Source organism: Grammomys surdaster, unplaced genomic scaffold (assembly GCF_004785775.1).
Source record: "Grammomys surdaster isolate TR1022 unplaced genomic scaffold, NIH_TR_1.0 165, whole genome shotgun sequence".
NCBI classification, from domain to species: Eukaryota; Metazoa; Chordata; class Mammalia; order Rodentia; family Muridae; genus Grammomys; species Grammomys surdaster.
Window position 1 is genome coordinate 8288521 of NW_021604613.1, and position 14872 is coordinate 8303392.

General features: G+C 39.9%; 1 protein-coding gene across 1 annotated transcript in view; it reads right to left on the reverse strand.

Moving 5' to 3' along the window:
- Nucleotides 1–13822, reverse strand: part of Hecw2 (HECT, C2 and WW domain containing E3 ubiquitin protein ligase 2) — a 203930-nt gene extending 190108 nt beyond the window's left edge. Inside the window, exon 1 of the mRNA XM_028765597.1 lies at nucleotides 13493–13822. Within this exon, the coding sequence (XP_028621430.1) occupies nucleotides 13493–13784 (292 nt within the window). The 5' untranslated portion in view covers nucleotides 13785–13822. The remainder of the gene's footprint in view (nucleotides 1–13492) is intronic.
- Nucleotides 13823–14872: the final 1050 nt, after the last annotated feature.

Consider the following 14872-nt stretch of genomic DNA (forward strand, 5'->3'; position numbering starts at 1 on the left):
ACACACACACACACACACACACACACACACACACACACACACACACAGAAAGTATAAAATACAATACAGAGACTAGTACTGTATTAAAATGTAAAGATGTGTTACTCCTGAATATTTAATAACAAAATCACCTAAAAATAACATAAAAAACAAACCTTTCATTGACATATCTCTCAGATAGACTAGCAATACACACAAGTGCATTTTAAACTATGCTATAAAAATTAGTAAAATACTAATAACAACAATAATAATTTAATGAAATAAAGTAAATGGCATTGATGAGTCTTAGTTTAAGGAACCAAATCATCTAACTCCCTGAAAACTTCAAAGGTGAATGGACACAGGCTCCCCAGGTGCAAACAGGGGTGCTTCGAGCAGGGGGCCCCAGCTGCTCTGCAAGATGCCCCAAGAGGCATCCAGGACCCAGAAGTTCTTAAAGCATCCTAAGAGTCCTGGTCGCGCTTACATTTTTGTTTCACTGTAAGGCACCCGGCCACTGAGCACACCTCAGCTGCTTCTCTGGAAGAGAGCCTAGCCTTGAAGCTCTCCGCCTTCCTAAGAGGTTTTCCAGGGAAAGTTTTGGCTGCACTAAGTCACCTACAGGAAGCAGCTCCAGAGGTCCCTGAGGAGCCGCCCTGCTCTGAAGGCAGACACTAGTTTTGTTTTGTTTTTTTCTTCTTCTTCTTCCTTAGTTTACTAAAAAAAAAAAAAAAACCTGACCACATCCCTTAACCTATGGAGTTCTCCGTTTCATTTGGAAAGACAAGCCAGTAAGTCTGGGTGGGGCAGTAGAGTAAGCAACCCAAATTTCTTTTTAAATCTAGAAATTCTAAGACTCTAAATTTTCAAAGAAACTTCAAGCCAGGAATGGTGCTATGGAATGGAATTCAGCACTTAAGGCCAGGGTAGGATTGCCCTCAGCCCCATCCCGCCCACTCTGCCAGGGTAGGATTGACCTCAGCCCTATCCCACCCACTTGGCCAGGGTAGGATCGCCCTCAGCCCCCTCCCACCCACTCGACCAGGGTAGAAGTACCCTCAGCCCTATCCCACCCACTCTGCATATCAAGCTCCAGGCCAGAGAGCCAGGAGAGGGGGTAGGAGGCTACGGAGAAAGGGAGGAAAGGCAGAAGAGAGACTCAAAAAATCAGATTAAATAAAATAAACTTCAACACAATGATATACAGTATTTAATGATTCAAAGTGACCTTAAAAAATAAAACCAGAACTTCCTTATCAGCCTTCAACTTCCTTAAATAATACAGTTTCCTTTCATTTGAGTGAAACGTCCTAGGCAGGAAGAATCACAAATAAACACCAAAGCTAAGCAGCTGAGTAGCTTTGTGGTTCTGATGTCCTAGAACAATCTTAATACAAAGTTTTGACAAGACTTCTATTAGTTTGGCAGTACTCCATCCAAGAAGGAATCACATGACATTCAGAAAGCTCCACCTAGCCTGGCATGTACTCACCTGTGACCTTGCTCAAATCAACAGTTATCGTGGGTCATGTGCCTATCACAGTTTACCTCATTCATCGCCTTTAGTGATGAACATAGCTCTACCTTATCACAGCAATTGTCATAAGGTTTGATGTCACCAAACGGAGGGTGCAAAATTAAAGGGAAAAAGCTTGAGAGCCCAACAGATCTCTCTCTCTCTCTCTCTCTCTCTCTCTCTCTCTCTCTCTCACACACACACACACACACACACACACACCAGAGCAAATAGGTTTGAAGGCATTTTAACATCTTTTTCAAAACTAACATTAACACATGTGCACTTGCAGTAGTTTTTGAAAAATCAACAGAATTTAAAATTTGATTTCAATTAAATGCCTCCTATATGTTTTTAAAATTTTATTTTACAATACAATTTCTGCTGTAGTAAATAAATCTAAGAGTACTACTAGGTCAAATTTTGTTTGAGGCTTTTTTTCATTTGTAAGCTTTTTGGTTTTGTTTTTTGAGGAAGCATTATATTTTTAAATCTTCAAAGTATTTGCTTATTAAATAGACTATTGCTGTGAACCACTGTTTTGTTCAAATTTGCTACATAGATGATATAACTGGGATAATCCTAACCATGAAGACATCACCACCACCACCATCATCATCATCACCACTATCATCCCCATCATCATCACCACCACACCACCACCTCCAGTGATACAGAAGATCACTGGACAGAATGAAATGTTGTTGACAATAAAGCAGGAGCAAATAGGAGGGAAGTAACTGGATTGAAAAGAACTTAGGTTCTGAAAAACTGAGGCATCTGGAGATACTGACTCATTACTGCTTTGTTAACTCAATTACACACATCAAAGCTATAAAAGATAACCACCAACAGGATTAAACTAGAATGACCTGGTACCAATGAGATGCCCTGAGGTCTAATTCCGCTAAGGGCTACTTTGTCTCACAGTGATGCTGCCATTAGTACTGCCCTGGAAATGCCTACACACAGGATCTCTGAGCGCCTGCAAACGACAGATACTTTCTAATTCCAAGTATTTATTCTCACAGTGGCCATACATAGACAGATACATCTTAGTTACTCTTTATTACTGTGATAAAACATCAAGACCACAGCAACATATAAAAGAAAGCATTTCATTAGGCTTATGGTTTCACAGTATTAAAGTCCATGATAGAGTATAAAGACAGCAGGAGGGACAGCTGGGTGCTCACATTTGATCCATAGGCAGAGCTCACACTGGGAATGGCAAGAATCTTTTGAAATCTTGAAGCTCATCCCAAGTGACACACCTCCTCCAACCGACAAGGCCACATCTCCCAATCCATCCTAAACTGGTCTACCAGCTAGGAACTAAGTATCCACACATACGAGCCTATGGGGTTCATTTTCATACAAATCAGCACAATATCTTAGGCTTTGGAACAAACTAAACAACCAGATACACTTTTAGCATGATGCACCTAACCTACTATAGCAGAGACACTGAATCTCTTCACATTTTCCAGTTCCCTGGCAGCATCATGATAACGATGCTGAACAAGGGACCTGGACAGAAATGAAATGCATAACCTTGGTGCCAAAGAATTTGAGAGCTAGAGTAAGTCTCCACTTTGTCCCCTGACTGCTCCCCAGAAAGCCTGTATGTTTGAGGTACCACAATGACAAGACTGTGTAAGCTTTATAATCCAACACAGTGAAAGTGGAAAGAACATGGTGACCTTAAGTCCCTGTGAGACAGTATGAATCAAGCCTCTGCCACGCCTCTTAAGTATGGAACAATACTGAAGCATAGACTTCAGTTGTATTCAGCCACTGAGGACTCAGGTTTAGTTAATTACTAAAGCATAATCTTATTTTGAATAATACAAGCAGGTTACAAGTTTAGAAAAGCTATTTTTTAACTTTCATATTCAATGCTCTTTCCCCCTAATATCATTTTTAAAATTCTAGAATGTGAACCATAACAACTTTTCTTTGGCATTAATCCTAGAAAAATATCAAACGTGAATACAAACAGGCACTCAACTATATTTAATTGCTATTCTGAAAACTAGATAACCAATATATTAATTCCTTGTTCCATTTTATTGAATTTCAGATTAATTCAGCTTTCCTATCATCATGGCAAGGGTATTGATTTAGAGCCTACATAATATTGAATTTTAAATATTCTATTATTGATTGCTTTTTTTCCTTCAAGACAGGGTCTCTCTATGACTGGCCTGGAACTTGTTATGTAGACAAGAGTGGCTTCACAGAGGTCTGCCTGCCTCTGCATTCCCAGTGCTACCACTCCTGTGGAATATTTACATTTAAATGCTGACATTATTTCTAGAGCTAGGTTTTAAAGAAACAGATTTTGTTGTCTGTAAATAAATGTGGCCCAGTATATTACTTTCTCCCTTTTTGTGGCTTCATTCTACAACCTACACTGTAACTTCCAGCCACCAGTAAAGATATTTCATGTTATTATTATCATTCATAGTAAGCAAATCATGATAAACATCCATTCAGATCTTTAGTTAGTCATATGGCTTAAAAATGTTGATAGTAGAGCTGATAAGGCAACCTTCCCAAACAATCAAGAAGTAATGAGAAAATGACTAATGAACTATGCTTGACCTCATTTCTACATACAGGAAGAAAATGAAACGTATGCACAAACACTTGAGTTGCCTAGATGACCATCAACAAGCTGTAGGACAACACCATGCCAGGCTCTACTTACAGTTTATAAGACACTACCTTAAACTTTAGAATCTTAATGCTCTAACAAATGACCTCAGTGTCGGCTCACTATTGTAATCTTAATTCATTTACTACCCGAGTGTGAAGAAATATGAAGTGTTGTGACACATCGACTATAGTGAGAACTTTGGTTTCTTTATAAAAAAAAAAAAAGTTATGTTATGTGATTACAATTTTGTTTTAATCCAAGGTGTGGGATATGAGTCTGCTTCAGCTTGTCCACAGCTGCTGACTTGTCTTCTGATCTAGGAGGGGTGGGATTTTTGGTAGCTGCAGATAGTTTATGTTTGGGTTTTGGTGGACTCTTGAGAGGGTATAAATGTAAGAGCCTCAGAAGGCCTGTGGAGGCTGCTGCTCTCCCTGTAGCTGCGGTTTGTGAGCAAGAGACTACAGGAAGAAACTGGATATCTTGACTATGAAGATCAACATTGCCCCAAGGAACTGGATGCTCCTACCCAACAGGAAGTAGTCTAAAAAGGTCACCCTCCCTTCTCCCCTCTAACCTTCTTTCTCTGCTACCTAGTGTTGGAAGTTGGAAGGAATTAGAGTGGAATAACAGAGGTAGATATAAGAACCCAATAAAATGACCCAAAAGTATGCCTACAATCAACTTTAGTACTTTTTGGAGAATAACAATCAAAATACAGTTGTTCAAAGATATAATCATTGCATATACACCACTTGAACCAGTCCAGTAAAACAGTGTTCAATTACTTATTTCTGGTCCATGTTGACAGAAGAAAATTGAGCCATAAACAGAAGGCACATCGAAAAGCTCCTAATTTAGTTCAGGTGATTTTCAATGGCGGAGAAAGTGCCTGCTCTAACCAAGGTCAGTGATAGTGCACACCAGTGCACCGGGCAGCATCAGTTTACAGCACAGTACATACTCACAAGGCACATTTTCCTACTTTGTATGCCTAAAGTTGCCCCAAAATGAGAAATGACAAATCAGGCCTCTTGAATACTGGGGGCCGGGGGAGAACCATAAGATCAAAGTTTCTGATTATATGTTATATGACAAGAAACCTCCCTCACTTACCATGTGAAATGTATCCCCTAGAACTTCAAGCTATAGTAGCTTATTCCTCTTTTAAGTGGCTTCTTGTCAGGCATTTTGTCATGGCAGGAGGTGACAATTGAGTACTGTGTGTATCTTTGTATTTGTGCCTTTTATTTTATGAGATCGGGAGAAAGCATTGAGTAATACAATCAAATTTGTAAGGGATCAATTCAAATTTTGTATAACCACAATAAATCGTAAACTCAATGATTTCTGAGAGTCATCTGCAAGGAAATCATGTCTGGAAATCTCAGGGTATGTGTGAGATTTTCTGGAAAGGAAATATAGTTAGCCTGTATTTTGAGTTTCTAAAAACAGTGCTTTGAAATTTTTATCTTTTTCTTCCTTTGTATTTTCAATAGAACCTATTTGCTAACTAACACACCTCTAAGATGTTTATTGTTCTGATCCAGGTGTATGTTTTTCCTTTAGATTGATACTACTAAGGGTCATCTGGGGTAAGCTGTACACTGTCAAACATTATTAAAAACCAAACCAAATCTCATGCTTTGGAAGAAAGCGTAAGCCAAGAGAAACACAATTAAAATACAGTCTGTGCCAACAAGCCACACGTCACCAGTTAGATGTTCCATTAAATCCCTTCTCCTTTGGGACTTATTTCTATAGAGACCATCTCTCTGTTCCATAAATAAAACTAGAAGTTGCTAGGAAACAGTCTAGCTTCTCAGGACACAACTGAAGGGGTATAGTGGTTTCTTAGCCAGAAGTAGAGAAAGCTAAAGCTATTTCTGACATGTGTGCTATAGTTATGAAACTCAGGTTCTCAAAACTTTTATTTGACAGTCATTAAAAGAATGTGTCATGGATCCCTATGCAGTGACACTTGCCTATAATCTCAGCCTCTAAGGTGGCTCAGGAAGGAAGATGGCAGGAGCCTAGGAGTTCAAGGACAACCTGGGCACTCTGCAAGATACTGTCTCAAAAAATTTTTAAAAAGCCACACAACCAGTAACAACAACAAAAACTGATTATGTATTCTCCTCTTCATCTATAACAGCATTAAATTTGTGATTGGATCTGCACTACATCTTTTCCACCCTAACCTTTTGTTTCTTCTGCTTCTTCTGTTTCTCTTAACTTGCTCCAAAATGTATCATTTCCCCACCCTCATACAATAGGACCAATAACTTATTATGTATTATCAAGGGCTATTTACTCAAAACTTCTTCCCATCACGTTATTATCCAGTAAGTCTTCTGAAATGTTCTGAATGGCTTACAGTTATTATTGTCAATTGGCAGGGGTTGGGCAGTGGTTATGCACACATGTATGCACTTGTATATGTAGGTGAGCTCATTTATGAGTGTGCATATAGAAGGCAGATGTCAATATTGCATGTCTTTCTTATATTTGGAGCTCGCTCATTTGGCTAGAATGTCTGGACAGAAAGCACCCAAGAAAAGTCTTTTTCTGCCCATATTACTAGAAATAAAGATGCACACAACCTTGCTGGGATTTAATGAGTGCTGGGTACCTGAACTTCGTTACTTGCTCTGAAGCTCTATTGTATTTGTTATTAAAGTGGTCCTAAGCATTCTATAAAGTAATTAACTACTGAAACAAAGCTCTTCTTCATCCTTCCTTGGAATGCAGTTATTTAACCCACCTGTGTCCTTTCTCATTCATCTAGTGGAGCTTTTCGCTTAGGGCAGGAGGGATAACTACAAATACACATAAACCTTATATTGATCATGTGGACAAAGAGAGGGTGTGTAGAAACACATACAACATGAACTTTGGCGTGTCATTCGAAGCTGTATCATTCTGTTCTATCATCCTTATCTTGTATCTTCTAGATTGATATCTCGGGGTTCATCACAGACAGAGAAATTCAAGCAATTACATTCTTTCTTTCCTTGTTGCCTTAAGAAAATAAAAAGGGGGAGATTAAGAATCTCCTGTCTTGGGGGCTGGAGAGATGGTTCAGTGGTTAAGAGCACTTACTGCTCTTGCAGAGGACCTGGGTTCAATTCCCAGAACCCGTATGGTGGCTCACAACCATCAGCAATTCCAATTTCCAGTGGATCTGATGCCTTATTCTGGCCTCACTGGGTACTGCATGTAGATGGTGCTCAAAAACTCATGCAAATGTACTCACATGAACATGAAAATAAATAAACAAGAAACTGTTTTCATATGGAACCACCAAAAATCCTGGACATCTAACACAGTCCTGAGCAAAGACATTACTGGAGGGATTACCATTCCAGATATTAAGATATGTAATAGAGCTATAGCAATTCAATACAATTTAGTACTAGAGCAAAACTGACATGTAAACCAACTGTACTTAGTTAAGTGTGTCAGCTTGACACAAGCGAAAGTTATCACAAAGTGAGGAAATGCCTCCATAATATCCAGCTGTAAGGCATTTTCTCATTTAGTGATCAAGGTGGAAAGGCCCAGCCCACTGTGGGTGGTGCCATCCCTGGGCTGGTGGTCCTGGGTTCTATAAGAAAGCAAGGTGAGCAAGCTAGGGAAAACAACTGAGTAAGCAGCACTCCTCCATGGCCTCTGAATCAGCTCTTGCTTCCAATTTCCTGCCCTGTGTGAGTTCCTGTTCTGACTTCCTTTGGTGATGAACAGCAATGTGGAAATGTAAGCTGAATTAAACCCTTTCCTCCCCAACTTGTTTCTTGGTCATGATGTTTTTTGCAGGAACACAAACCCTGACTAAGACACCAATGAAACAAAATCAAAGACTCAAACATGAATACACATAACTTCAGCCACTTAACATTTGACAAAGGTGCCAAGAGCACATGCTGTGGAAAACAAAGCACCTTTAACAAATAGTGTTAGGAAACTGGATGCCTGCATGCTAAAGAATGAAATTAGATTACAATCTAATGCCTTCCACAAAAACTAACTCCAAATGGATTAAAACCTTAATGTGAAACCCGAACCACTGCCGATGATGGAGGGAAACATAGGCACCGTCTACATGACACAGGTATTGGAACAGGACTGCATTTGCCAAGGAATTAATGCCAACGATTGACAAGACTTCATAAAACTAAAAACAGCTAAATAAACAATCAACCAGGTAAGGGAGAAGCCCACAGAATGGGAGAGAATCTTTGCCAGCTATACATCAGACAGAGAATTAATATCCTTAATGTACAAAGAACATACACACAAAAACAAAGAGTTAAAAAACAAAGGACCCATTTTTAAAAATGAGCCTGGGACCTAAATAGACCACTCTGAAATGAGAGCAAAATGGCTAAAAAATATCTCAAAAAATGCTATTATTCCCTAGCAATTAGGGAAATACAAATCAAAACATATTTGAGATTTCATCTTCTCCAATTCAGAATGTCAAATATCAACAAAGCAACAAATGATGGAGGGATTGTGGGTAAAGGAGAATTATCACTCAATGTTGGAGGATTGCAAATTTGTGCAGCCACTATGGAAATCGGTGTGGAGAATTCTCAGGAAGCTAAGAATAAATCTTCCGTATGACCCAGCTGTATCACTCCTTGGCGCCTGCCCAAGGGACTCAGCATCCTACTCCACAGATTCTGGCTCAGTCTGATAATTGCTGCTCTATTCACAATAGCTAGAAAATGGAAACACTCCAGATAACCTTCAGACAATGATCAGCTGATGAAAATGTGGTACATGTAAATTATGGAATGCTATTTAACTGTAAAGAAAAATGAAATCATGAACTTTGCAGGTAAATGAGTGAAATGAGAAAATGTATGGAGTGTGGTTAACCAGACCCAGAGAAACAAACATCACACCACCTCTCTCTCATCTGAGACTCTACCTCTGAATCTTCAGTTCTGAGTACATATCTTGGAGTAACTAACGACAGAAACCAAAAAAGTAAAAAGGGATCACTGCCAGGATAGGGAAAGGGGCAAGAAAGAGGGGACAGCAGGATACAAGTGATCTCATTAGGGAAATGGGAAGAAAAGAGAGAAGCTCTAACTAGGGAGAGGGAGGAAAGAAATACAGAAGGAGGGAGAAGAGTAAAGTAACAGCAAGGATGTCTGAAAAAGTCACAAGGAATCATTTTACTATCTACTTAAAATGAATTTATAATTCATCTGAGTCTGTGTATATAGATACATAGATAATTTAAAAAAAAATTCTCATCTGAGCTAACAATGTTCCCTCCAAGAGACAAAGACCGTCTAACGAAAGCCCTAACACTAGCCTTTTTTTAATGTTTAAAAAATGTTTATTTTTTTATTCACTTTACATCCTGATCATAGTCCTCCTCTCTTTCCAGTCCCACCCTTACAAATCCCTACCCCCATTGTGAAGAGAAGGGGAGACTCCTTTGGGTACCACCCCATTCTGGGACATCTAGTCCCTGTAGGTCTAGGCATAGCCTCTCCCACTGGGGCCAAACAAGGCAGTTCAAGTAGTGGGAAAGGAGATCCAACGGCAGGGAACAGAGTCAGAAACAGCCCCTGTTCCAGTTGTTAAGGGACCTACATGAAGACCAAGCTGTGCATTTGCTACAGATGTGTAGAGGGATCTAGGTCCAGCTCTTGCATGGTCCCTGGTTAGTGGCTCAGGCTCTGTGAGCTCCCATGGTCCCAGTTTAGTTGACTCTGTGGGTCTTCTTGTGGTGGACTTGAGCCTTCTGACTTGTTCACTTCTTTAAAAACCCACTACCACCAACAAGGTATTTCTTTGCCAATTGCAGTGAGGAAGGATGTGACTATTATTTTTATGTGTGCTTATATCACAAAAGCTAAATCAGGCTAAGTAAATAATCTTTATTCAAACCAATGTATTTTTATAGTAAAATATTTAAGATCTGCTTTTAGTTATTTGAAAAACAATTTAAAATTATTTGTATTATTGAGAAAGTATTATATGTATGTCTTGCCATATATATGCATACATATACATATACATATATATAATTTTCCCTTTATTCTTGAAAAAATAGCTTTCTTTTGAGCAAATTGGCCAGGGTTATCCAAGAGATTGCTAAAACATTACCAACTATTGCTATTTCCCTTGGTTGACCTCCCCCCACGACCACCACCACAGGTAGAAGTTAAGTTCCTATATTTGAAGATACACACTTCGAACTCAGGACCCAGAGGCCCCTGAGCTGGAACTGACCTAAAAGCCTCCTCCCAAGGGCTAGTTTTCACTATACCAGAAGGTACTATGCGAATTTCCAAATGGGGGAAGCAACCAATAGTCTTACCCAGCTATAATGCATATGAATTATATCAATGCCTGGCATGGCACAGTAACCCTAAGGGTGCAATAGTGGGCTCTCATACCCTGGCTGTAATCAACAACTGTCTAATTGGACATAAGACCTATGTAACAAGAGGGAAACCATGCCTGAACTGAAAACCTAGCCAACTACTCAGGTCTACTGAAGTTATGGATAATAGAGGAGAAACTAACCACCAAATTACTAAACCAGCATATAATACCCAACTACATTCTAAATACTTCTCCTAATACCCACAGATAAGTATAGTTCTAATCCCTCATTAAGGAAACATCTCTGTTCAACAGATAGACACTATTACAGAAAACCACCACCAAGCAAAAATGCAAAGTTATAGAGCCCAGTCCTAACAGGTACATCCACAAACCAACTCTCATATGTAAGGCTCAGGGGACATTACAGAAGAGGGGACAGAATGACTGTAAGAGCCAGAGGATCAGGGAGTTTGCTGTGAGACTCTGTCTTCTAGTCACATCAGAAGCTACACACATAAAGTCTCACAACATGACTGCCTAAACATGAGCTGAACAAGGACACCCACAGATGGAGGACGGCCCACAAACTCTCAACCCAACAGAAAGAGTGACATGCAACTAAGGAATGCTGAGGGTGAGAGAACTAGCCTCTCCAAACGAGAGTGTACATGTACGGACTGGTTATCCAATGTCAGATGAGCAGCCCTGATAACATACATATATGTTGTTGATTTGGTTTAATGCTTGTATTAGGTTATTTGGGTTCCCAAAATTGCATGAGGATCCATATGTAAGACGCCGAGGGTCCCTGCCCCCAGTTGGTTGTAACTGGTAAAGAAAGTTGCTGGTGGCCAATGGCTGGGCAGAGAGTCGGAGGTAGGACTTTAGGATTCACAGGCAAATAGAAGAAGAAATGAAGAACCACCATGCTGGAAAGCAGAAAGATCAGGACTGAGAGACAGCCAACATGTAAGAGTCAGAGATTGTGGCCCAGGAGAGCTGCAGGCCTGGGTCCAGGGTGGCCAGGATGGAATATAGGTTTTAGTAAGTAATAATTCAGGAATATCAGAGGGGGAGAGTGTGTTAGGTGTGGGCAGGTTTGAGAGTGCCCAACCATTGAGCTGATTAAGACATACTAAATATAAGGTTGTGTGTGTGTGTGTCAATCGACTTACTAGGCATTTCCATTTCCTAGTTTGTGTTAGTGCAGCCCTTTGAGGGTTTAAGATAACTGCTTCTTGCTACTCTTTCCTGCCAGAGATCTATCAGAATTCTAGACGTTAAAAAGTCAACTACCTGAAAATTTAAAATCCACCAAGTGGGACTGACACAGAATAAAGAAAAGGGGAAAAGGCTAATAAAGGAGGATAAACAGAGCCGGTGTGGTGGTTCACTGCTATTACCTCAGCACTTGGGAGGTGAACGAAAAGAATCAGGAATTCAAGGTCATCCTCAACTACACAGCAATGTCAGGCAACAAGAGATCCAGTTTCTAATGCCAGTGTGTGTGTGTGCACGCACGCATGTGTCTGTGTATCTATGTGAAGAAGGAAAAGGAAGATGGATAAGAATAAACTAGGAAATGTCATAGGAAGACTTAAGTTTTTTTTGCTTCTAAAATCTAAAATGTAAAAGAAAAAAGGTACAAGAAAAGTGAAAACAGAAATTTTACAGAGACCAAGAGGAGACTGACATACCACAAAACTACTAGCTCTTTTACAGTTATAATAATATAAACAATGACTTTAAACTGTATGCCTTCCTCACTTTGACTAGATAGTTAAATACACTCAAAGATAATAGACAACTTTAAAGACTTTTGCCCACCATGTTTTTTATTATCATATAAGGGAAAAAAAGTTACAAATTCATTGAAACTTTTTCTACTTTGGACTTTTTTTTTTTACTATCTAGCATTATTAATCATTGAGAGTTACAAAGTTAATATAAACCCATAATTTTCTCAAAAGAAAATTCTTAGTCCCCAAAGAACCCCAGTTTCAATGGGTTTAACATTCTGACAAAAGTACAGCAAGGATGTAGGCTTGCCATAAACCAGGGTTTTCAAAGGGACCAGGGGACTCCTGGGACAGATGGAGCTCCCCTATACATGTCATACTGGGGAGCACCCTGTTCTCATCCCACTACAAAGATCTACTACAAAAATCAAAAGACAGCAGTCAAAACTGTCTCCACACACTGCCAAGTGTCCTCTAGGGGGCAAAGTGAGCTCTGTCTAAGAAGCCTTATTTGTAAGGCCATCAACACAGGACTTTGTTTACTCATTACATGAGAACCAAAACAAGATGCTTGACTTGTAAATTACACTGGAATCAATATCAGATATCAATTTTAAAGTAATATCTTTCATTCAGGGACAAAATTTTCCTACTTGGAGTAATGCTGGATTTTATTATTATGTTAGATTTAAAATGTATTTAAGATTAATTGGTAGGTTTAGAATTTGCATTCAAATAATACTAACTTGTATTTTCTGGGATGTTTCACTCATCATTCATTCATATATGAATAACAGATTTGAATAGAGTTAAACAAAGCTGGGACTGTTTTATCAAAACAAATAGGTAATATTTCCCATTCACAAAAAGATACCCCAGGCTGTAGATTGTTTTAACTGAAATCAACCTTTAGAGAACAAAAACTGTTTTCGTATCAGTTTAACAGGGCTCATAGGTGTTAATAACCGCCCTCTTTCCAAGTCATGACTATGTCTCAAGAAACTATAGAGAAAATCCAGTGGTGACCACAGGGGCTGACATTTAATTTGGTAGAAATAGAACCACAAGCAAAGGAACAGTTGCCTCTCCTCCCAAGGAACAAAGAACACACCCAGAACCTGCTTTGTCTATTTTGTATATGAAGAACTTTCCCTCCTTTTTATGGCAGGAGAAAACACACAATGTTACCATTTCAGAGTTAAAAGCCATGCTGAGCCACACACAAGTCTTCACTTGACTTACCTATGTGATAGAGTCCAATCCAATCGCTGGGGTCAACTTCTTCCTTTATGTCCCAGAAGATAATGAGGTTCTGCGCTTGCCCCAGTGTATATTCGTACATGCTGGCAGTCAGGCTGGAGCGGCTCTCAGAAGTCACCAGGTCTGTGTCACTGTTGGCCCGCTGCAGGGCCATGTTCTCGGGCATTGAATTCTGGGCTGCGAGGCTCTGGAGGTTCTCTGGGCTCAGCGTGTACCGCATCTGTGGATTTCGACGCCGCACAAAAAGCAAATGCTCCCGGGCTGAGCTAGCCATCCTGTTTGCCTCTCTGAGGTTGTTTTCCTACAAAACTGTAAGAGACAGAGAAGCATAAAAGATTAGTGCTAAAAGGCGAGGAATTAGTATTAAACATCCCAGATATGAAGCCTGAAGGAGAATTGATTAAAGCCTCAGCATGCAATAATCTGCTGTGGAAATAAAAGACACCATCCTACACTAAACTGATCATATCAGAAATAACTTCTAGGACAAAAATCACAAGATGACCAAGCTGTCATACACCTCTGGCCCCCAGTTTCCCTTCAACCAGCAAGATACATGCTAAATACTGATGAATGCTACTGATGTACTGCTCACTGCTTCAGTTCCCTTGCCATAAGGAATGTAACTCACTGGCAACATTTTCAGGAGCTTACTCAAATGTCACCTCTGCACTTAAATACAGAGGAGGGGGCATTATATGCAGAATGGCAAAATCCTGGAAGTAAGTCTTTATGTTTCTCTCTAAGGTCTGATTTGCCATATGATCACTCACCAGCCGGTCCATTCCTCCTAATATGAATGGAGGTTTCACAAAAGCAGTGATTTTCATGCTTTGTCACTATTTTATCCCCAGTATCTACAGTGGCACTGAGAATACAGCAGGTGGGATCCATATCTGTTAACTGGTCAGACGAGGGAAGGCAAGCACCTTTATCCCAGACTCCATGGCATGTCTCACGATGTCTCCACGCTCTCTTCTGAGCCTGCTTCTTGTCACCCTGAGACTCTTTCTAAGATATCTGTCCTTCTGCCCAGTGCCTGTGAGGTTCTGTCTTCTGGTATTAACTCCCCTTTGCCCATGGGTTCCTCTCCCAGAGTGAATAATAGAGTAAATCTGTTTTTCTCCCACACTGCTTTCTAAACAAAACCAGGTTTTACAGGCTTTAACACTTATTCTGTTGCAATCTTTTAAAGATTTCATTTGAAGCTAAACTACTGATTTCTGGAAAGTCAGCATGAGAGTCTACTTAAAGGCAAACTAGCTACTCTCCAGTGTCCTATTTGTATCACAACTACCAACCTTGGACACTGAGTCTGTGAGCAAAGAAAGGGGGAGAAAGAACTCCCCAACTTTTCCCCGT